At 44.8% G+C, this 24,772-nt stretch overlaps 2 protein-coding genes across 4 annotated transcripts in view; both read right to left on the bottom strand.

Moving 5' to 3' along the window:
* LOC103764022 (Kv channel-interacting protein 1) overlaps positions 1-24,772 on the bottom strand; it is a 476,628-nt gene that overhangs the window by 270,308 nt on the left and 181,548 nt on the right. The gene's annotated exons all lie outside the window — the stretch shown is intronic.
* LOC115308080 lies at positions 1,259-6,298 on the bottom strand. Its single transcript, XM_029965628.1, has 2 exons — positions 5,183-6,298; positions 1,259-1,654 (listed from the first exon to the last, which is right to left on the bottom strand). The coding sequence occupies exons 1-2, from the start codon at positions 6,284-6,286 to the stop codon at positions 1,295-1,297; spliced, it is 1,464 nt and encodes a 487-aa protein (XP_029821488.1). The 5' UTR covers positions 6,287-6,298; the 3' UTR covers positions 1,259-1,294.

Consider the following 24,772-nt stretch of genomic DNA (forward strand, 5'->3'; position numbering starts at 1 on the left):
GCTGAGTTCTCCCCCCAGCTGGGATTGAAAGGTGGGGAGGGAGGGAGGGAACTGCAGGAAGAGGAATTGATGGTCTCAAAACTGGATAACAATATTTTCCTGGAGAATGGGATACACCTGTGCTACAGAGGTCTTGTTCAATCACTAATTGCAGAAACAGCTATTAATTGTATGTTCATCATTTTGTGCTCAGCATGAGAGGCTGGGACTGGATTTGTAAAATGTTGATTATTCAACAGCTTCAGCTGATGCCAAAGTGAGCTGTGCTTTGATTCTCTAAAGCACTACAAAACAGCGAATAACTTGAAAAGTGAGGCCATGGTGTGCTGGTTTAAAAGTTAACCAGCAGGGGGAATGAACCCAACTCAAAGGAGAGATTATAAGTCAGAATAACAATTTATTAAAATAATACAGTAAGTACAATAATACAAACAAACAATTGGTCTCAACCCACAAAAACCCAAATGTGTAACCCAGTACCCTGGGGCCTGAACAAAGTGGTGTTCCTTGGGCCCTGTTTGAGTCCAAAGTAAAGGGAGAGGGGAAGAACCTGCTGGTGGGAGAGCTGCTGCAGTCTGGCCAGAACTGGTGATCGCAGTCCAGTGGTGGTCTAAGTCTGGTTGAGAGCGATGAGATGCAGCCGTCCTCTGGATCCCACGAGTGGGTTGAAAAATGTTCCAAAACTCCAAGATTATATATCCTCCAGTTCAGGCAGGAATGCTTGGTACTCCCCTCAGGGTGGGGAGTTTCACAAAGGGTGTGAGGACAGAAACATCCTCCTATCTCACAGGCCTCTTAACACCTAGTTTATAGCCTGAGGAGTCAGGCTCTATGGGCAGAAGGGTGCGAATAGTCTATTGACAACAATAGTCTAGTTTCTGGGAAATGACATGGAAGGCTATAGAATACAGTTTTGGGTTACACCACCATGCTCTATGGGCAGAGGGTGCGAATAGTCTATTGACAACAATAGTCTAGTTTCTGGGAAATGACATGGAAGGCTATAGAATACAGTTTTGGGTTACACCCACCATGCTCTATGGGCAGAAGGTGCGAATAGTCTATTGACAACAATAGTCTAGTTTCTGGGAAATGACATGGAAGGCTATAGAATACAGTTTTGGGTTACACCCACCATGATGAACTGATCTCAGCTGTCCTAACTAGGACATTATCCACCCCTTATTCTATGCCATCCATGTCATGCCCAAATTAACCCCCTTTAAAAACTATATCCCTTTAAAACTATATACATCTATCTATCTATCTATCTATATATATATACAATGAAACATTACAGACCATTCTCACTCAAAATTAGGTCCCCTTGTGGTACACAACGTGTCTCCCCATCTTTTTGCATTACCCACCACGTGGAACCAGGTCCCTGAGCAAAAACAATCCCTCGGATGGGTTTGCCTTTGCTTGAGGTGGGACTAATCCAAACAGTCTTCCCTAACATTCCTCTCATATGTACCACGGGGACTTTATCTCCATCTACAGTATGCAAAAGTTCTGATTGGGCAGGGCCAGCTCGATTGATGGAACCTCGGGTGTTGACCAACCAGGTGGCCTTTGCTAAATGCAGCTCCCAGTGTTTGAGAGTCTCCCCACACAGTGCCTTCAGAGTGGTTTTCAGCAGTCCGTTGCACCGCTCAACTTTTCCAGCAGCTGGTGCATGGTAGGGGATATGATACACCCACTCAATGCCGTGCTCTTTGGCCCAGGTGTCTACAAGGCCATTCTTGAAATGGGTCCCATTATCAGACTCAATTCTCTCCGGGGTGCCGTGTCGCCACAGGACTTGTTTTTCAAGGCCCAGGATGGTATTCCGGGCAGTGGCATGAGGCACGGGGTATGTCTCCAACCATCCAGTGCTTCCTTCTACCATGGTCAGTACGTAGTGCTTGCCTTGGCGGGTTTTGGGGAGCGTGATGTAGTCAACTTGCCAGGCTTCCCCATACCTGTACTTTGACCACCGTCCACCATACCATAGAGGCTTCACCCGCTTGGCCTGCTTGATGGCAGCACATGTCTCACAGTCATGGATGACCTGTGAGACAGTGTCCTTGGTTAAGTCCACCCCTCGGTCACGAGCCCATCTGTATGTTGCATCTCTCCCCTGGTGACCGGAGGCGTCATGGGCCCATCGAGCCAGAAATAATTCTCCTTTGTGCTGCCAATCCAGATCTACCTGAGAGACTTTAATCCTGGCAGCTCGGTCCGCCTGCTCGTTGTTATGATGCTCCTCATTAGCCCGTTTCTTGCCTACATGAGCGTCTACGTGACGGACCTTCACACTCAGCTTCTCTACCCGGCCAGCGATGTCCTGCCACATCTCCGCCGCCCAGATGGGTTTCCCTTGGCGCTGCCAGTTGGCCTTTTTCCATCGCTCCAGCCATCCCCACAGAGCATTGGCCACCATCCATGAGTCAGTGTAGAGATAGAGTCTTGGCCACTTCTCTCGTTCAGCTATATCCAAAGCCAACTGAACGGCTTTAAGCTCTGCAAACTGACTTGACCCACCTTGTCCTTCGGTCGCTTCTGCAACTCGCCGTGTGGGACTCCATACAGCTGCCTTCCATTTTCGGTTTGTCCCTACAATGCGGCAGGAGCCATCCGTGAAGAGCACATATCGCCTTTCATCTGCTGGTAGCTTGTCATATGGTGGGGCCTCCTCAGCCCGTGTCACCTTCTCCTCCTCTTCTTCAGAGGATAGTCCGAAACTCTCACCTTCGGGCCAATTGGTGATAATTTCCAGAATCCCAGGGCGATTAGGATTCCCTATCCGGGTTCGCTGCGTGATCAGAGCCATCCACTTACTCCATGTGGCATCGGTGGCATGATGTGTGGAAGGAACTCTTCCCTTGAACATCCAGCCCAGCACTGGTAGTCGGGGTGCCAGGAGGAGCTGCGCTTCGGTGCCGATTACTTCTGAGGCAGCTCGAACTCCTTCATAGGCAGCCAGGATCTCTTTCTCAGTTGGTGTATAGCTGGCTTCAGATCCTTTGTATCCCCGACTCCAGAATCCCAGCGGTCGTCCTCGGGTCTCCCCAGGCACTTTCTGCCAGAGGCTCCAAGAAGGGCCATTCTCCCCGGCTGCGGTGTAGAGCACGTTCTTCACGTCCTGTCCTGTCCTTACTGGCCCAAGGGCTACTGCATGGGCAATCTCCTGTTTAATTTGTTCAAAGGCTTGTTGTTGTTCGGGGCCCCACTGGAAATCATTTTTCTTCCGTGTCACAAGGTAGAGAGGGCTTACAATCTGACTATACTCGGGGATATGCATCCTCCAAAAGCCCACAGCGCCTAGGAAAGCCTGTGTTTCCTTCTTGCTGGTTGGTGGGGACATGGCTGCTATTTTGTTAATCACCTCCATTGGAATTAGACGGCGTCCATCTTGCCACTTCACTCCTAGGAACTGAATTTCCTGAGCAGGTCCCTTGACCTTACTCCGTTTAATGGCAAAACCGGCTCTTAGGAGAATCTGGATTATCTTCTCTCCTTTCTCGAAGACTTCGCCCGCTGTGTTCCCCCATACAATGATGTCATCAATGTACTGTAGGTGCTCTGGAGCCTCACCCTTTTCCAGTGCAGTCTGGATCAGTCCATGGCAAATGCTGGGACTGTGTTTCCACCCCTGAGGCAGTCGATTCCAGGTGTACTGCACACCTCTCCAAGTGAAAGCAAATTGTGGTCTGCACTCCGCTGCCAAAGGAATGGAGAAAAAGGCATTGGCTATGTCAATGGTGGCATACCACTTGGCTTCCTTGGACTCCAGCTCGTACTGGAGCTCCAGCATGTCCGGCACAGCAGCACTCAGGGGTGGTGTGACTTCATTGAGTCCACGGTAATCCACCGTCAGCCTCCACTCTCCGCTGGACTTACGCACTGGCCATATAGGGCTATTAAAGGGTGAGCGAGTCTTGCTGACCACCCCCTGGGTCTCCAGTTCACGGATCATCTTTTGTATAGGGGTCACAGAGTCTCGGTCGGTGCGGTATTGCCGACGGTGCACTGTTGCTGTGGCTATCGGTACCAATTGTTCTTCAACCTTCAGCAGTCCCACAGCAGAGGGGTCCTCTGAGAGACCAGGCAAGGTGTTCAACTGTCTAATTTCCTCCGTCTCCACAGCAGCTATGCCAAAAGCCCAACGAAGTCCTTTTGGGTCTTTGAAATACCCACTCCTCAGGTAATCTATGCCAAGGATACACGGGGCCTCTGGACCAGTCACGATGGGGTGTCTGTGCCATTCCTTCCCAGTCAGGCTCACTTCAGCTTCCAGTACAGTCAGCTGTTGGGATCCCCCTGTCACCCCAGAAATAGAGATGGATTCTGCCCCTACGTATCTTGATGGCATTAATGTACATTGTGCGCCAGTGTCCACTAAAGCCTTATATCTTTGTGGCTCTGATGTGCCAGGCCACCGAATCCACACAGTCCAATAGACTCGATTGTCCCTCTCCTCTACCTGGCTAGAGGCAGGGCACCCCTAGTCCTGGTCATGGTACTCATTGTGCTCTTCTTGTGGGTATGACCTGGAGGTCCCTTCAAGAGGATCAGACGTATCATCATTCCTGTACCGTCTGGAGTCTTGCCCACGAGAGACTGGAGCAACGTTTACCCTTGAAGAGTTCTTTATGGTATTTGTTCCTCTTTTCAGTTCACGTACCCGGGCTGCTAAGGAAGAGGTGGGTTTCCCATCCCACTTCCTCATATCTTCTCCATGCTCACGGAGGTAAAACCATAGATCGCTACGTGGAGTGTACCTTCTCTCCTTAGCTGGGGGACGCTGGCTCCTGATAGCAGAGACTCTTGTTCGTCCTGGCGAGATATGGAAAATCCCTTCCTTAATTTCTTCTCTTAGCTTCTGGTGTCCCTCTTCAATTTTCTCTTCTAGGCTTCGGACGTGTTCAGCCAGTTTGGTTTCCACAGATGAGACGTGGGCTCGTAATGGGGCGGTGACAGTGTCTTCATAAATCCTGAGTTTGCTAACCAATGCTCCCACCTTGTCCTCTCCCTCCCTCCATTGCAGCGTTGCTAAGTAGCGGGAATACATTTCTGGCCCGAGTCGTGCAAACTTTAACCACATTTGGGAGGTGCACTGTACGCCATCTGGACTCTTAGGGAATCTTTCATCCTCTGAAAAGATTATCTCCAGTACAGCTAACTCCCTTAAGCACCGGATACCTTGTTCCATCGTGTTCCACTGTCCTTGCTGTACGTGGAGGTCCTCCTTGCAAAGGTATCTCTCCCTCACACTGGACAACAGTCGCCGCCAGAGGCTGAGAGTTTCCTGCCTCCTTCCAATCCCCTGATCAATGACTACATCTCGAGACAGGGATCCCAGCTGTCTGGCTTCACTCCCATCTAGGATCGTATCGTTAGCTGCGGCATCCCAGATTCGGAGCAGCCAGGTCAGAATGGACTCGTTCGCCTGTCGTGTGAACTCTCTCCGGAGCTCACGTAGCTCACCCAGGGATAGGGACCGAGTGATTATTTCTGGCTCTGTCTCCTCCGGTGGATGTGAAGGTCCCGCCTCTTCGTCATCATTTGCTATGCGAACTGATTTAGTCTTTGATTTCCTTTTCTGGACAGGGGCGACTGCTATTGGTTTTGCTTGTTCTTCTGGCTCCTCGATGGTTTGTGTGGACACGGTGCTGGTTGGTTCATTTCTTTCTCCCTCTGACTCAGCTGTGGTTTGGGTGGACGTGGTGTCTGCGGATTTGGTCCTTCTCTCCTCGCCCTGACAGTGCTGTATCATGTCAAGCAGTGCCCGGTAGGCAGTGGCCAGGGCCCAGCAGGTTGCTGTGAGCTGGCCATCTCTGGAGCTGCCAGAGCATTTTTCCTTCACCAGTCTTATCATGCTAACAGGATCCTGCAGTTGTTCAGGGGTGAATTTCCAGATCATTGGAGGAGAAAACTTTTCCAAATACTGGCTGATGTCCTCCCACTTCCCGTGCCACTCAGCATTATCTGCTCCCAGGGCAGGTGTCCAACCAACCTCCCTAAAAGGCACTTTTCTGACCCTAAACATGGTGTACACAGTACAGAGCAGACAGAGCAACACTAACAATAACATTATGCTGTCCTTAACATCAAAAGGGAACTCAATATTTTCAAAAACTGTTTTAGCAGGTCTGAAGGGGAAGAAGGAGGTGGGAGGCTGGAAACCATCCACCCCTGTTCCCCCAAAAAGCTGGGTACGATTTTTAATGAGGCCCCAGAGGTAGCAACCCAAACCAGGACAGGCAAACAGGACTGAATACACATTTACAATGAAACTCATTGCTTCTGATGTTAGAATGACATAAACATAATATACTAATAAAGCAATTTGGATCCCTCTCCCTGGTCTTAAAGAGAGCATCAAAACAGGCAAATAATACGCCATCTGTGGAAATATGAACAGGCTCAAATACAACATCCATGTGAGTGCATCAAACAACATGGTGATCAGGGAGTTTCTATATTCAAATAGACAAATGCTTCAAATGAAATTGTGATTCTGACTTCTCTCTCTCTGCCCGACGTTTGGGCGCCAAAATGTGCTGGTTTAAAAGTTAACCAGCAGGGGGAATGAACCCAACTCAAAGGAGAGATTATAAGTCAGAATAACAATTTATTAAAATAATACAGTAAGTACAATAATACAAACAAACAATTGGTCTCAACCCACAAAAACCCAAATGTGTAACCCAGTACCCTGGGGCCTGAACAAAGTGGTGTTCCTTGGGCCCTGTTTGAGTCCAAAGTAAAGGGAGAGGGGAAGAACCTGCTGGTGGGAGAGCTGCTGCAGTCTGGCCAGAACTGGTGATCGCAGTCCAGTGGTGGTCTAAGTCTGGTTGAGAGCGATGAGATGCAGCCTTCCTCTGGATCCCACGAGTGGGTTTAAAAATGTTCCAAAACTCCAAGATTATATATCCTCCAGTTCAGGCAGGAATGCTTGGTACTCCCCTCAGGGCGGGGAGTTCACAAAGGGTGTGAGGACAGAAACATCCTTCTATCTCACAGGCCTCTTAACACCTAGTTTATAGCCTGAGGAGTCAGGCTCTATGGGTAGAAGGTGCGAATAGTCTATTGACAACAATAGTCTAGTTTCTGGGAAATGACATGGAAGGCTATAGAATACAGTTTTGGGTTACACCCACCATGATGAACTGATCTCAGCTGTCCTAACTAGGACACATGGGTATTCTCATTCCAGGGCTGAGCCTGGTGTGCCGGTGGTCTGTGTGATCCCAGCCTTATCGTGCCACAGTGCCATCAGAATAAACACATTTGGATTTCCAGAGCACAGGGTGCTGCGGTGATGGACAGCTCAGGAAAGCTGCTAATGCATAAATTGTCTACTTAGACCTTTGGAAAACATTTTCCTGTGGCATTTGTGAGACTTCAGCAATTCAGTACATCACACAGCAACCTGTGAAGTATGAACTGGATATTGCCCCCACTTTGGGAGAAACCCTTAAGGCCATACAGCAGGTGAAAACTGGCAAGGCAGCTGGGGTTGATGGAATTCCACCTGAAGTCTGGAAACATGGGGGCCTTGCACTCCATGCTAAATTTCACGAGTTTGTGGTGCACTGTTGGGAACTAGGTGAACTACCATCAGACCTTCGTGATGCACTCATCATTACCTTGTACAAGAAGAAAGGAGTTAAATCAGACTGCTCAAATTACCATGGTATTACTCTGCTCTCCATTGCTGGCAAAATTCTGGCAAGAATACTCTTGAACAGACTAATACCCGTTATAGCAGAAGGAATTCTACCTGAAAGCCAGTGTGGTTTCAGAGCCAACAGGAGTACCACAGACATGGTATTTGTTCTCAGACAACTGCAAGAGAAGTGTAGGGAACAGAACAAAGGTCTCTATGTAACCTTTGTTGACCTCACCAAGGCTTTTGATACTGTGAGCAGAAAGGGTCTATGGCAGATTTTGGAACGTTTAGGTGGTCCCCCCAAGTTCCTTAAAATGATCATCTCACTCCATGAGGATCAGCACGGCCAAGTCAGATATGGCAACACACTTTCTGAGCCCTTTCTAATAAAGAATGGTGTGAAACAAGGTTGTGTTCTTGCACCAACCCTATTTACAGTCTTTTTCAGCAGGATGCTCCAAAGGGTCACAGCAGACCTCGATGATCAGGATGGTATCTACATTCGATACTGTACTGATGGAAGCCTATTCAACCTAAGGCATCTGAAGGCCCACACCAAGACCTTAAACCATCTTGTCCAGGAGCTGCTTTATGCTGATGACGCCGCCCTCGTCGCTCACACAGAAGCAGCTCTGCAGCGTTTAACATCCTGCTTTGCAGATGCTGCTGAGCTCTTTGGGCTTAAAGAAGACAGAAGTTCTCTATCAACCTGCACCTCAGAAAGACTTCCATCATCCCCATATCACCATTGGTCAATCACAGCTCAAATCAGTCCAGCAGTTTAATTACCTGGGTAGCCTCATCTCCTCGGATGGTAAGATTGACGGAGAGATAGACAACAGGTTAGCAAAGGCATACAGTGCTTTCGAAAAGCTTCATAAAAGAGTTTGGCAAAACAAACACCTGAAGAAAAGTACAAAGATCAGTGTTTACAGAACCATTGTGCTGTCCACTCTTTTATATGGATCCGAATCATGGGTCATCTACCACCACCATCTGCGACTCCTAGAACACTTCCATCAACGCCATCTCCATACAATCCTAAACATCCACTGGTCAGATTATGTGACTAATACGTCTGTTCTAGAACAAGTAGCAGTCACAAGTATTGAGGCCACGTTGCTGAGAACACAGCTGCGTTGGGCAGGGCACGTCTCCAGAATGAAGGACCAACCACCGCCTCCCTAAGATCTTGCTCTATGGTGAACTTGCCACTGGCTGCCGCAAGAGAGGAGCCCCCAAGAGAAGATACAAGGACTCCCTGAAACAACATCTCAGCCTTGGCCATATTGATCATCATAACTGGTCTACTCTGGCCTCCAATCGGGAGGTCTGGAGACACACCATCTATAACGCTGCTGATGCTTTTGAGAAAGCACACAGGATCATCCTTGAGGAGAAAAGACAACACAGAAAGAATCGTGCCTTGCAGAATATACCACCTAAGGAGTCTTTCTGCTGTGCCTTTTGCAACTGGACGTATCTACCTCGTATTGGCCTTTTTAGCCACCACCGTGCTTGTAACAGACGTGGGTAGACCCCTTCCCAAATCTTCGTTCACGAAGCCCAGCCATGATGATGATGATGTGAGACCAAACTAATCACTCACATTGGAGGCTGTGCTACAGATGCCCAGAATTATAGGTACACACATTAAACATACCAAAGATTTTTTATCTCTGAATGATATAGCTCCAAGAATAGCCCAAAGGCCTGTGAAAGTAACAAATCTCTTTGTTGCTCTACAGAAATCAGCATCAGGCCCTGTCTAGAACTTGCTCCAGGTTGAGCCTTGGCCAGCAGCTGCTGCAGATGGGAAGAAACACCCTTCTCAGACACTTTCTTCCTGGCAGCACACATTTCTCATGAGCTGTTAAAACAAAACTCTCACAATAATGTTCCAACCTTGCATTAACCACGATGGTGGTACAGCCTTGAACCAACTCTGAGAGCTTGGGCACTGCAGGCAGAGTAATAAACTGGGAGAATGTCTGTCACCTCTTTTGACACCATCCAGAGTGTGTAAAGCAATTCCAGATTACAGATGGTAATCCTCTTCAACCCCACCCCCTTTTACTGAGAGCACACAGGTAGGTGCTTTACCTTCACCAAGTGAAGGTACCTTTCAAATACAGAGGGCTTTCACTTGTTACACCTTTGTATTCTGATTCGAGTATGTGCTTGTTGCAATGAAGACAGACAGGAATCCATGCCTGGGAATGTAGCTGGGATATGTCTATGAAAGATTCAGAAGAAATTATGCCACAGAAGAACCAGAGGGCTTCCCGCATTTTTAAAACATGCTAAACTTTCGTATTATTGCTTTAATCGACTGATAGGTAAAATCTGCCTCAGCAGGGACCAGGCAGTCCAGCGAGGTTTGGGGACAGGAGGAACATGCTCTTTGTCTGTGCAGACACTCATCTCCACCACATACCCTGGGAAAGGAACCAGCAGGACCTGGGAGAAACTCTGAGTGAAGCTGCAAAGAATAGACAGAGCAAGAAGGTTGAAATGTTTCCCCTGTTCTCTTAAAATGTGTCATGATTTTACATTTTTACTTGATTTTGCAGAATATTGGTACTCTTTTCACTCACTACCAACATATTATTTTTATTTCTCTACAGATGCATCTGAGATTTTTTGGAATATGCTTCTGTTCTTCAGACATGTTTTTCAGACAGGAAAAGTAAACAGATCTCTTCCCAACCTCAGCCAGCAGAAATGCTCTTCCCAGTCTCCCAAAATACCCACCATATTTTTCCAGTTCTTTCCTTTTTCCTTTATTTAAAATATAGCCATAATAAATATCACAGATTCCATCAAAGTCACGGTGAGCACCTGGGCGAGAGCCCTGTTGTCATGGTACCTCCAGGGATTTGCAATAGACAGGCAGAGACACTTCTGTTGGGCAAAGCAGTGACTGTTTTAGGGAAGTCATGTTTAAAAGATCAAAATGCCTGAAAGCATCTCTGCCTCACCATGTGAGATGCTTTTAACTAAGATCTGGTTTTGCATAAAGTGGATACTACACACGGGAATAAACCCCACATGTTTGCAGCACAAGCTACCCAGAGAGACCAAGTGCTCCTAGCAGAGTTTTGTGTTTGGAAGCACAGTGTAGCAGTAGTTTGCTTTCGGAAGAATTTGTAATGGGAAAGCTAGAAACTCGGTTTTTGCTTAGGAAGGCTGCAAAGTGCCTTATCAAGAGGGCTACATGGTTTTTTCCCCTTCTGCAGTGCAGAGGGGGTTGCAGAGAGAGCTGTGTTATCTCCCTCTCTCCTGTGCTGGAGAGAGATAACCCCAACACACTTACAGAGGTCTTGGGAAGGTGGGGGAGGAACAGAGAGGATAAAGAGGCCCTGGAGGGGGCAGGAACTTGCCTTTTCCTCCCTGGGGCCAGTGCTCAAACAGCACTGGCAGGTATTTGCAAGTTTCTCATGTTCTGGTCTTCTAAATAAACTTTTGAATTCTTCCACTGCCATGGCATTTCTGGGGATACCTGCATATCTTACTTTACACACAGGTAGGATGTCTTTTTAGAAATGGTTGAAATTTGGTTTTAGTAAGGAAGTTTCAATTTTTCTTTTAATACGATCTCCAAAATTTCAATGGGGGGTGGTGGTGGTGTTCTTTGTTATTTTTAATAAAAAAAGTTCTATATTCAGGTGTAAAATACAATTTCAGCCTAAAATATACCAGAGCTAGCCCAGTCTTTTCTACAGGGAAGCCAATGCCGGAAGCTGAAATTGTCAGCTGCACAACAAAGATGCTGGAACAGGTCCCAGTCGTGCCTGCTTCCAACTGAGGTCACAACCCAGACACAGCCAGGCCATTGCTCTGGTTGCCTCATGCCTTCATCTTTCTCCTTTATAAAAAATTGGTTTGTCTCAGTTGCATCCTTATGTGGAACAAAAGAAAATGCTGAAATATTACCAAACTCTGCTCTGTGGCTGAACAATCTTCCCACCAATCTTCTCTGGTTTACAGTCTTTTGAGATGAGACAGTTTCTATGTGGATATATACAGCACACAAGGAAGCCAAGGAAAAGTGACACAGTGCCAAGCAAAGCCTTAGGAGAAGCCTGTTGGAGAGGGTGTAGCTGTGCCCCCAAGTCACTTGCTCCAAGTTCAACCAAGGAAAAAACTACTCATCATCTCCTCTCACCTTCTCTGTTGCCTCCCACATCCTCTGCCTCCTCCTCCAAAGCTGAGGTTCAGCTCTGGTTCAGAGCTCCCAACAGAAAGCCAGACTCTCTCAAGCTGCAGGACTAGAGCCTGCTACAGAAGAGGATAGCAGTTCACTTACCATGCTGGAAAGAATTTCACACTTTCCCAGAGAAAACGTAAGAAACGTATCAGTAAGGCAAAAACCTTTTCCAGGAGTGCAATGCTGCTGGCAAAAATTGAGGAGGACTAAGAAGGAAGTGGCTTCTTAGACATAGTGCAGGTTACAGGAGATGAGCTCCCACAGCAACATAACAGACATTTCCCTGGGTTACCCCTGACACAAGCAACTGTTGATTCTCAGAGATGTATAATTACAATTACTTTATAAAAAGAATCAAAACATACTTTTAGAGGCAGGAAGACGTATCACTGTCACTATGTAAAACAAATTACACAGAAAGAAAAAATAAAATATTTTTTACACATCTCTGAAGCTTGGAATAACTGCAAAGATCATCCACTGGTACTACTGGCTGCAAATTTGTCAACTGGGAAGTCTTAAAAGGGCAAAATTTTGCATCATCTTCTTATGCCCACCTCTTACCTTTAAGGTTGAAGTTTTTCCCTGGTACAGGCCACAGAATACCAAATTCAGATAGCTTGTGTACTTCCAACCCATCTGAAAGCACCACAAACCTGCTCTAAAGGCTGCTTCTTCCAGATTAATAACATCCCTTTCTGTGCCTACACATTTCCCAGTGCACTCAAAGCTTTAGCCAACAAAATTCAAGCCTACTAGATATTCTACTATTATTTACAGAGCAAGTCTAGGGGTACTAAGTATAGATGTATTATCCAAATTGCCCTGACACCAGCTGAACTTTTCCTTGCTGATATTTGGACTATGCCAACACATTTGCTCTGCTTTTGGAGGAAACCCTGAAATCCAATTTGAAAGAAGAAAAATTACATAGGAACATACATACTATATCAACAGTGAGGATAGGGGATACTTCGAGAAGAGTCTAGGAACAAAGGAAATATACAGATATGACTTTTCTAGGCTCCAGCTATTTGTGACTCAAGGACTTCATGACCTCAAAGTTGCTGTTTCTGTATTTAAGAAAGCCTATTGATACACCCAGTGTACTTTGAGTTCCATTCTACCATGAAAAATGCTCACCTGAAGAAGGAGCTGAAGTGAGATGTGGGAGAGCAAGAAGCCTCGTGATGTCATGCAGTGTCCTTGAAGCTCTCATTTGCTGTCACTCAGCGTCCTCATGTTATGTGAACTGGACAAGCAGCACCGAACAATTCTCAGACTAGATGTTATCTCTGAACATCACAAGCCAATTTGGTAAGACAAGTCAAAAAGAAAAGTGTCTCTCACATTAAGAATGCTATATTAGGCATGTAAGAAACTGTAAAATTAGAAATTAATCTTTAGTATGGGAAATGTCAATACCATGAGTGATTATATTGTACTTATGGAGAATTAGTATGTCTGATCTTGTACAAAGCGGAAACACTAAGCTTCTCTGCTGCAGTTTTAGAGCAAGTTAAAAAGGTATGTTTACAAAATGCTCATTAGGGAGAAAATCCAGCCCCTAGAAAAGGCAAAACACAAAGCTTTCACAGTGAACACAAACCACATAAACCCCTTTGTGACTTTTAAGTGTTCCAAAAGCTTTGCACTGGCACCCAGCTGTCTCCCTCCTGAATGTTCCAGCGCTTAAAACTCAAGCAGTGCAGAAAATGCTTTTCAGCAGGTCATCACAGAGGGGGGTTTGCAGGAGGAATGAGCCTCAATACCGGCCCATGGAGGGAACCACAAAGGCAACCAGGTTCAGAAAGACTTTGCATCATTTTTGATGATTGCTGGCCTTTGAGCAGACAGAAATGACAAAGCCAGGAGGGCAATGGTAGCTGAGGAGTGGGATCCTGGGGATCACTCTCTCTCAGATGTAATCCACCCACTTTCCCTTCAAACCACCCACCTCTGAAAGAAATCCCTGCTCTCCTGAGCAGCTGTGATGGGAAGGAGTCACAAATCACCTCCCCACAGCAGGAACAGAGAGGTGGAAATAAGTAAAAAGGAAACAGCGAAACAGTCAGAGGAAGAAGAGCAGACCAGGAATACAAAAGGGAAGAAAAGGAGGAGAATCACACAGCAGGAAAAGCAGAAATTTGAAAAGAAAGGTTTAGTAAAGAACAGGATATTTAAATCAAGAAGCAATTAAAATAATCAGTGCCAAAATGCCTGGAGACCAGCCCAGAAGCTTTGGCAGCAGGACGGCACACTGGCAGAATCTGCACCAGGAATAACTTCTTCACCAGGGCCCTTTTATTATTCAAAATACAGCAGTTTTGAAGCTGGATGAGTAGAAAATGTTTAAATGCTTTGTTAAAGGCCTCCAGAGATGTCCTATGGAGATACAAGCCCACTAATCCCACAGAAAAACTTCAAGGCTCTGCACGAGGGGTGACACTAAGCATTAGTAAAAGCAAGGGAAACATCCCACCACCCAAAATGTGGTTTTACCAGCTCATGACCCATGTCTACATGGACAGTGGTGTAACACTGTCATCCTCCACAACATTCAGAGAGATGTTTCCTTTGGTTATTTTTTGCTTTGTGAGAAAAATCTGTGAGCTGTGTGACAACACAGCTGAAGCGTTTGTCTCATTTTGAGCCATCAAGGAGGTTCCCCTGCCCCAGACTTTGCTGATTCACCAGTTGGGCAAGGGACAGCAAGGGGAGGAAAACGGTGCTGCACACAGGGCATAACTCACAACTTTCCGGTATGCATCTCTGAAACTTTACTGTTTAAGACAACTGTGCTCATCCTTGAGCATGGTGCACAGGAATGAAATAAACTGGCAGCAGAGGAGAGGAGGGAGCTCTGCCACAATCTCAGCAAGTCTTCACGGACTTGAATCACCTTTGAGACTTTGGGCAAGGAGAAAATGAGATTAAAAGAGATGCCTCTGGAGGACACACAGAGTTGAGCTGAGGAGGAATATTAATGTTCACACTTTTGTGTTGCCAGTAACACAACATCTAAATCTGTTGACCTGTTCTCCTGGATACGCTTGCACACGGATGAGATGGGAAGCATCAGGCTCTTACAGCTCCCTACCTAACCCACTCCAACAATTTAACTACTGAAAGTAAGATATAGAAGCCATGCTTCAGTGATCCAAAGCTGAGGGAGTTGGACTACAGGGAATCTTTCTTTTAAGTAGCTTAACAATGGGTTGTATAGTATAGAGTTATTTTTTCCCCTATCTATTATAGTCCCACTTAATTATCAAGCCATGGAGAACAAATTAGCATCAAAAAGGAGCACAGATCATTTCTATGCCTGGGCTATTTTTGTTGATGTTGTGGAGCTCCTGCTGCCATCAGTCAGTTCCCACCTGTCCTATCTCACATGGCTTGTTAACAATAACAGATCTCAAAGTTTCTGAGAGCCAAACTCTCAAATTGTACAGAGGCAATACAATAGCCCAGGCTTCATTGGGCACTGCCACCCCAGAGAGTTCCTCATTTCTGCTCCATGAGACGAGGCACTAAGAATAACGCAGTGTGAATAATAAGAAAAGCAAAAGATTTATCAGAGGGGTCACTTCCTCCTCCAGTTGAAATCAAAACCTCAGATCAGCTTTACAACACACGGATCATTAGGGTTGATCCAAAAGCTCACACTGATTGCTCTGGAAGTGTCCTACCTGCCTGCGTGCTCTTACAGCCTACTTTGACAGAAACTAATTGTTTCCATAACTTTTTTTGGCTGAGCTAGACGGACCTGTGGATTCCCTTTGCCATCTTGATAACATTACCTGCTTCCTTCTTTCTTTTTTTTATTTTTCCTTTTGCATTTTCCTCTTACAGATTGATACCAAAAAACTCCCGCCTTGACTAAGACTGGAGAACATGCAGAAACAAGCAAAAACATGATGATATGAGAAATTCATACAATTTTTAATAGAGAAAAAAATTTTGCTTCTTCCTTGGAGCAATTTTGCATGTATCTATAGAAAAATACTAAGCTGGTTTGTATAACTTGTTTGTTATACTGTATTTAAACTTACAAATACATATAGACTCTGGTGAGGCAATCTTGATTGTCCTAGAAAGAGATTAATATCACACCAGAAAAAATAAACACGTGGGCTCCTGACACTAGCTTCTACACTCAGGTTCACAGAGATGCAGTTCCTTCACAATTAATGTTCATGATCTGTTTTTCATTGTGTCCTAACCTCTTATCATGTTCCTTAAAACAACCCTAATCCAGCCCAAGGATACACAGGGTTACAACTCAGGCTGGAACTTCTTCTCAGTCATCTCAGTCCCTGTTCCCATCAGTAGCTTCCTGAGACAGGTATGTGCCCGGCATGGTAGTGAGGGAGTGAAAAAATGCATTTTGCCAGGGGCAAAACCCTCATTCCCTTTATATTCTTTTATTCGCTTGTCCCTGAGGCTCAGGAAGTGGTGAAACAGTTAGGACAGGCCATCATACAAAGTAAGACTGGGACTAGACCTTGGGCTTCTTTTTGAGAGAGCTTAATAAAGTGAACCTTCATCTTTCAAAGGCTTAATGGCTTGAGTTCAGGCAAAAATCTAATCAGCTTATTTAAAAGGATGAAAAGAGAAAGTGGAATACTCTGAAATAGGATGGTTTCTGAGGCTGGGTAGCTGCAAATTTTTCTTAATATTAATCACTCCTATTTCTGCCATGTTTGATTAAAATAAAAAAAGAAAAATCTGTAAACTGGGACAAATATTAAAACCATTCGTCACCACAAAGGCTATATTACAGATAGACAAGATCCTTGGATGAAGGCGATAAGGGGTTTTGAAACAAATAAAAATCCCTTGCTGTTCATTTATAAATTTATGACCTCAATTCAATAATCTTTCTCTGTAAAAAAATGTTGCAGTTTCTAAGCAGCACATGAGTGGTTTTCTGAACTGTATGTGCAATGATTTTGCCAAATTTGCAGCGGTACCAGGGCACTCACCTCATGCCAGGATCCCAGGGCAATTACTAGCAGGGAAGGTAGTTACAGCCTCAGGCAATGCTGTTGCTTTGTTTAAGATGAAACTATGGATGCATCGAAGTTAGGCAAGGAACAAGAGAAAACCTGTGCCCGTATATGTTGTTATACAGGAGGCTTTCTCTACAGCACATGATCACAGTGTATTGGACTTGTATTTAGGATAATCTGTTCAGGGAGACAGTCTACAATTTATACCAAAATTACTCGTTAAGCATCGGCAATGACTTCATTTGGCACAAACTGTACAAAAGAACGACAAGGTTCTTTTATAGGTATGATAACATTCACCCTCTGGAAGCACCTGACAGACACTTTGGAAAAGCAGCAGCACCAAACCCCTTCGGCTTCCATGGGACATGGTGGATGCACAAGGTGCCGTCTTGAAGCTTTCTCTGAGGAACACCAACCTGTACTTCACACGTGGATGTAGCACAGCTGCCTTCACCAGCCAGAAACTCTTGGCTGAACTTCACTCTGAATATCTCCTGCTGCTGGATTTAATTACTCCAATTCAACAGTTGGTTTTATATTATTTGCTTCTCACTTGCCAAAACAGTGGCTCCCTCCCACTTTCCTACAATAAAACAATTCAAACTGTTGCTGCTGACAATAGAGCTAATATTTACAGATAATTACCAAAAATATTTTGAGTTTTGTGGATCCCTCAGTAAAAGATGACAATTACAGATAAATTTGCAACATAAGATGTGAGTCACAGTAGGCAAAATTCCTTGGAGAGCTGGTATCTACAGATATTTAAATCACTGTGTAAATCATATAGACATTGCACATACAGAAGCTCTTTTAACATAGCTGATCTGATGATTTCTGCCTCATGCAAGAGAAATGTATACACCAGAGTGACGCTGTATTCCTCTTCAACCCTGCACAGGTGCCAAAGCTGATGTTTGGTGATTTATCAACCCACAACCTTGCTAAAACTCCTTCAGAAGACAGTACCAGTGTGTGCTGGCCACACTTCCCTTTTTCTTTGGGTTTTAGAAATGAAACATGACTTTTTGAACAGTACCTTTCATGGAAAAACAGACGTTTGAAGTCCAAGAGGTTTCAATTGAAAGTGAATTTGGATTCTCCTCTTCACCTCCTTTTACCACCAGGGAAAGGATATATCGAAACATGTTTTGTGTTTTACACCAAATACAATATTAGTCGTAATAAAAAATAAATGATCTACAAAGTTTCATCATATTTTTTAAAGTTTCTGTATATTTTGGTACATTTTTTTGTGATCTGTATTAATAGTTCAAAAGGACAAAACCCTGTCCTACTTCTGCCTGATACCCTTGCACAGAAAGACATGTTCTGTTTGGCTTTAAAGGAACCTGTGGAGTCTGGCTCAAGAGAAAGCTCTTAAGCAAAGTACATTTCTACCCATAACCCAGGGCCCATACCACCTGTTGTTATACAAGCCTCTCCCTCACTTCCAACTACTATTGTTTCAATGCCCTGGAAAAATCAGATGTGTGGTGCCTCCTCACCCTCCTTGGGCACAAGAGGTTTTCCATTGCTTGAAATGTGAATATATACTTCAGCTGGCTGCTAAACACAGGCCCTGTGGTTCCTGTACAGCGGGAAGTGATGATGGTGGCGTTTGCGATTTGGGCGATCAATGGCAAATGGTGCATTGCTTTTGGAGGGAGGTGTCTGAGCCCAGGAGAGCCATCAGTGGGTGCTGGGGCAGCCCCTGCACAGTGTGGTGGGGTGTGAGGAGGGAGCAGCAGGAGCACAGCCTCTGCAGGCAGGGGCTGCACTCCAGGGGCACGAGAAAATCCCTTCCTAGCCCTCTACAGAGCCTGCACTTCCACTTCTTTAAGTAGGTTATGGGCACCAAGGGGAGCAAGAACTTGCAAATTAACCTGTGTGTTAATCTGCTCTCTGCCCACCTGCAATGCCAAAGTGTGCAACTTCAGAATAAAGGGGAAGGGACTCCCTGGTGAGAGCAGCGCTGGCAGCAAAGCCAGCCCCAAACTTTCCAGGCTAAATTAAAATCAGTAAGACTTCTTAAATTCACGGGCAATTAGTTTGTGCCTTCAAACTTTCATTCTGGACTCAGAGGATGCCGTCAGAGGCAGGGTAACATTTTTCCAATACTTGTTGAAGTTTAAAAACTGAGGCTCAGGGAAAATAAAACATGTGCCAGATTGAGATGTTTGAATTGAGAATCCTACATACATTCCAGCTGGGAAGCAAGGAGATTTTGGGAGCTGAATTTACAGATCCACATGTCTATTTTATGAGGGTGTTAAGAGTGACTAATTAGAGTGCTGCAAAAATAATGCGATCCAATTTATGTACAATGTTCACCCTGCATTGCCATGTGTCAGCAGGTTTAGCATTCAAGACTGTTCACCAATAAATCCCTTCTGTAATGTCATGTCAACAACAAATGGCATTACAGTGAACATCAACAGGAACCAGTAACACAAGTGATTTTCCTTACATTTGTGAGCAGTTTCATTCTTTATCTCCTTTCCTATTGCAGTCCAATAAACATCTCCAAGACAGAAGCAGAAGACAGGTGAAAACTCAACCCTGGTTTTGAGATTGAACTTATTCACAGGAATTTTAAATCTCTACTCCAGTTTCTCTAAATTCTCTTGAATTCTGCAAATATTGTACTTATGCTTTAGGTTCTCTGCTTCAAAGCTACACAAGCCTGCAGAGACTCCAGGTATGTGCACTCGACTGTATGCTCCAGAAATGCATGTCCCAGAAATGCATATGCATGAAATGAAGAACCAAACAGCAGGGAAAAACATTTTGCTTTGTTTTCTGTAATGTCTACAATGAAAACAGAAATGAGAAAGAGACAATTTTGGCAGCATCTCCACCTTTCTGTGAACCATGGAACATAAATCAGTTTGAGGCTCTCTTAGTAGCACAAGAAACATTCAGTTAACAAATGCATTGTTCTCTGGGTATCAGGCCTAGAAACCACCCTAATGTTAACTTTGTTAGAATTTAAGTCATATTCTGCTGTCATATTGTGCTGTTCAGCACAAACACTAGCACCTTCATCTCTTTGAGCTGCAGGTTCCTTCACACAACCTTTCTCAGCAGTGAACGGGTTGAAATCCAAAATGTTATTTACTGAAAGATCATATTCAAAATCAGGGAAACAGGAGGAAAATAGAAAATATACATTAATTTGCCCTTAGCAAATGTCACATAGTTTGAGGTAACTTCAACCTGACTAAGGGTACCTTGCTCTGCATCAGAATAAGGACACATTCAGAAGTGCACACAGAATTTAAAAAACAAAGATTTAACCAGTTACAGCTGAGTGCTGTTCACTCTGTACAATATCTTATGGTAAACACCACACAGAACCCTCAGGAAGGTGATGCTGATTTCCATGCACACACAGCCCACCCTGGCTCTGCAGGTTCCCAGCTTTTTCTGCCCAATCCTTCACCAGGCAAGGGACACACTCAGACATTCCCTTTGGTTGATGATCACAAATGTTTTTATTGGAGCCCTGTGACCACTGTCCACAACCATTACTGATCTCAAAATACCCCTGCAGCATGGTGCTCAGCAGCATGGTCTCTGTGCTGTCTGACACTGCAAAGCAGCACTCAGAACATGAATAACGATGCCTTAGCTTTGCCCTCCCACTCTCCTAAATTCCACATGGTTGGGAGCTATCTCATAATGCTTACAAAATACAATAAAACTAAATCACAACAAGCAGGCAAGTAATAAGCAATTAACTTAGGCAAAACTCTACATCTCTAACAGCTATTGCACGAACAAGGACAGCAAGCCGGTGAGAATGCCCAGGGGCACCAATGCTCTGCGGCTTGGCAGGATCACATCCCCGACCCACAGACTGGCAAATACAGAACAGCAGGAGCTGTGGAGACGCAGACCTGGCACTTGCACCAGGTCACAGGGAAAGCACAGGCAAAATCAGATCTCCCACATCATTGTCCCCTCCTCATCCTGCCTCAGCAGTTTAATTTACTGGGAAATGAAGCTCTTTAAACAGATTGCTCTGCCTTCATGGCTAACAGAACAGAAACATACACATTAAGTAAACAAGAACGATTTGTGCAGGGTTCTACAGGAAAGCTCCTCTTTAGAGAAGCAGGGAGAGGACCCAAGGTGTGCTCCCTCGCTTCTGTTTATTCAGGAATTCAGTAGGATTTCAAACATTCTTGCAGCTGGGAAACATTACCAATATATACATGCCTCTTGCATTTACTTGTTTTTGTTTTATCTATTTTAAACTATTTTTACACACAGAATTCAGGCATATTAACTCAAAATACGGTGTCTGACCCTAAACTATGCTGAGCATTTTAGGGCACTGGTCTCCAAGGAGGAGTGTGTTCCTCAGAAAGGCCAGATGCCTACTAAAGCGTAGAACCAAAGCTGTGCTTGTGTTTTGCAGCTCTGCCAGCACCATGAGCTTGGCCTCGGCTCCAGCACACCCCAGCAGCTTCTAACAACTGTTTGCCCGGTTTCGATCCAGATGGAGGTGAAGAACTCTTACCACCTTATGGATTTCCAGGACAACAACTCATAAAGGGACAGGGTTTTATTAAAAACAAACAGTGCAAAGAGCCATGACAAAATTAATTCCAAGTCAAAGCATTTTCACAGTTTCCAAAACATCTCACAAACTCTGCAGGGGTAAAGAAAAGTTTCAGGTTTGAACCAAACTTCTAGTTTAACAACTATTGGCTTTGTAGTTTTCACAAACCAGTAGTACACACAACATGAGAAAGCCTTTACTGTAACAGATATAGCCCCACGTTTACCCCACACAATATTCACCTGGCCGTGAGCCGGGCTGTGGTCACATTCCGAATGGCACATTGCTGTGCTCTCTCCTGGACTCTGCTGAGCAGTCGCAGCAACCAGCACCCGAGGAAAGTGCACATAGCACATTCATCTCCTGCACCACGTGAACTTTTGAACTGCAAGTACTTCACCTCCATCAATAGTAAGGACAGAGGAAAAAGAAGAGGCAGCATCAGCTAAAAAAGAATGCAAATGTGGTCATGTAAAGTGCTGTAGCTGAGGGCATCACCCAGAAAATGCCTGATTAGAATATTCCCTTTTTTTGACAGCATATTTTCCTGGAGGGCTGCAGTGAGCCACGTGCAGCCCAGTGCTTGATCAGAGAGGTGATTAGAACTGATAGGGCAGTAGCTCAACTGTAATGTCTTCAACTCCTGCCAAGTAGAGGATGCCAAATTGCTAATGTAAATAGCCCCTTTTGACGTCTTAAAGCCCTGGAAATGAAAGGCACTTTCCTGAAAGACCAGTCTCTGGTTGACTTTCTGTCTCAGCACAAAACCCGATCTGCATACAGGTCCAATTGCTGCCTACGCAAACAGGATAGGATCTTGTGGGACCAGACTTCCCTTGCAGAACTGCATACAAATGACCACCTTGGCAGAATTTTCTTCATGCCCTAATGCAGCTCTGGGTCTAGTTGTCAGCACAAGACTGCAAACCAGATCTTCTGTCAGCTCACATGTTAAAATATTAGTTAAAACAAACGTCATGTTACAGGGATTCAGATCCACACAAGAACATGCCTTCAATTCCTGGGATGCCAATATCACAGTTTGAGCTCATGTCGGACTCTCCCAGCGAAGCATGTAAACCAGTGTGCAATTCGATTACACTGGTTGTTAGGATTAGCACACAGCAAACCTCTTTGCACAGGTAGAAAAGTTTCCTGCTTCCCATTTTCAATTTTCATGCACTGCTCCCTGTTCAGATGGCAACACACAAGTCCCTTGAACTATGGATCGGGAACATAAAGGGGTGCTGAGCCCCATCATAGGGCTCATCTGCACGGGATGGAACAGTTTCCCAAAGGGAAATTGTCATTTCCCACAGATGTTTGCTGGCTCCCAATATTTTGCAGCTGGAGAGCTAACAGCATTATCTTTCCCAGGGCTGTGTGTACCCCACAGAAAACAAGCCTCAGCTCATGCAGTCTGATGTGCTAAATCAGGGGCCTTGCCTGAGGTTTCAGCTGATAATCAAAAAATCTATGGGACTGATGTGTAGCATCGCTCACTACAACAGTGCAACAGCAGCCTGGGAAAATGTACCTGGCTGCAGACAGCAAAGTTAGAACTGTTGTCAAAACATTTGAGCTGTGCTTCTGAAACCATGCTCTAACCAGGTAAATCTTGTGAACATGGTTTGTTTCACCCATATTTTCTTGCATATAAATTTGTCAGGCAGAAATATTTATTTTGTCAGAGCAATAAATGCCACTTATGTTCAGCACTGATCTCTGTCAGGTTGTAATTCAGCTCCCCCCTCCAAGGTGACACTGTCCTGTTCCACTAAGAACTCCTCAGTAGAACGATGCCAGGGTCTCCCAGTTTCCCAGAAACCTGCCTCCAGCAGCACAACAACTGATAGCTGTGTTCTGCATTAGCTGTCCTCAGTCACAATATAAAATGACCTGTGGTCATCTACAGAAATTTTGGGCACTTCCCAACCAGCCCACAGAATGAGCTTGGAGGAGGAGAGTTTTTCTGGAGCAAGAGAAAAGTAAACAGTGGTGTGTGTGTGAAGAGCTGTGCTTGTTGAATATGTCAAGAAAGTAATGTTTGGATTGAGGAAAGCCAAACAGATGCAGTAGAGCTCTGCCAGGAAAGGACAGCTCTGTTACCCTGTTCATATCTTCCTTAAAATATCCTGGTACCGCATACCCTCCCAGCTGCCCAGCCTCCCTCAGCCTACTTACAGGTACCAGTTTGGCAACTCTGCTGCCCCACAGCTGCCTGCTGGACTCAGTCCTTCCTGCCTCCCGCCAGCCACCATCCTGCTTGTGAACTTCAGCTCTTGTCTACTGTGCTTTGTTCAAACTGGCCAGACACTCCCTACCCCAAGCAGTGCCAGCAGAAATGAGGTAGAAACGAACTGCCCACTATCTGTATTCTTCTCAGCCCAGACCAAAACACCACCCCGCAGTGACAGCCACAAACACAGATTGGAGACATCTGGGCAAAACTGCCTTCAGTTTTGACTTATTTTGAAAATATGGATGCAGTTTACACTTTTAATAATTTTTGGTTTGTTAAGTACAATCCATCTTATAATGACAACTATTACCCTTCCCTCTGGCACCTCAGATTAAATAAAAGGGGAAAAATTAAATACCTTCCTTGGAACCATAAATATATTTTGGTTTAAAATGTTGCTGTGCTACTATACAGCTCCTGCATTTCCCAGTTGGTACCCAATCCCATTGGGTCCCCTTCTGCATGGGGTGCCTAGAAGACTCTGCACCTGCTCGAAAATGCCTCTCAGAGAAATGCAGAAGGTTCTTACTTTGCAAATAGCCATGGTGTGAGCAGTGACATGATGAAGAGACCCTGAACAGATATCCAAAATTTCTGCATCTCTGTGCCAGAGATGTCATTTTGTGGATAATGATTTTGAATAAGAAACACAACACTTGACATAATCACCCAGGCCCATCCCCCATTGCAATGAAGTACTTCAGCAGTCACTTATGCATTCACATCTAAAGCTACGATGAAATCACAAGCCAATAAAGGGTTTGGAAGTTTTGGTGAATAATCGTAATAAATAATTATTTTGATTAATGAAACATTTCAGCTAAAAAAACCCCACTATTTGAAAAATTTGTAAATCTTCAGGGTTTTTAACAGATTATAACTAAATAACAAGATAAACTTTTTGACTGTAGGTTTGTAAGTGGAGAAATAAAAGATTTTTATTTTGCCCTCATGTTTTACTAAAATCAGAATGAGTAGCTATGGTTTACCTTGGTCTGCTTTATTACAGATTTTTTTTCTCAAAAAATTATACAACCCTTACTGACTCCTGTTTACATATTTGGTGATATTA

This window comes from Manacus vitellinus, unplaced genomic scaffold (assembly GCF_001715985.3).
Source record: "Manacus vitellinus isolate BGI_N305 unplaced genomic scaffold, ASM171598v3 scaffold_111_pilon, whole genome shotgun sequence".
Classification (NCBI taxonomy): domain Eukaryota; kingdom Metazoa; phylum Chordata; class Aves; order Passeriformes; family Pipridae; genus Manacus; species Manacus vitellinus.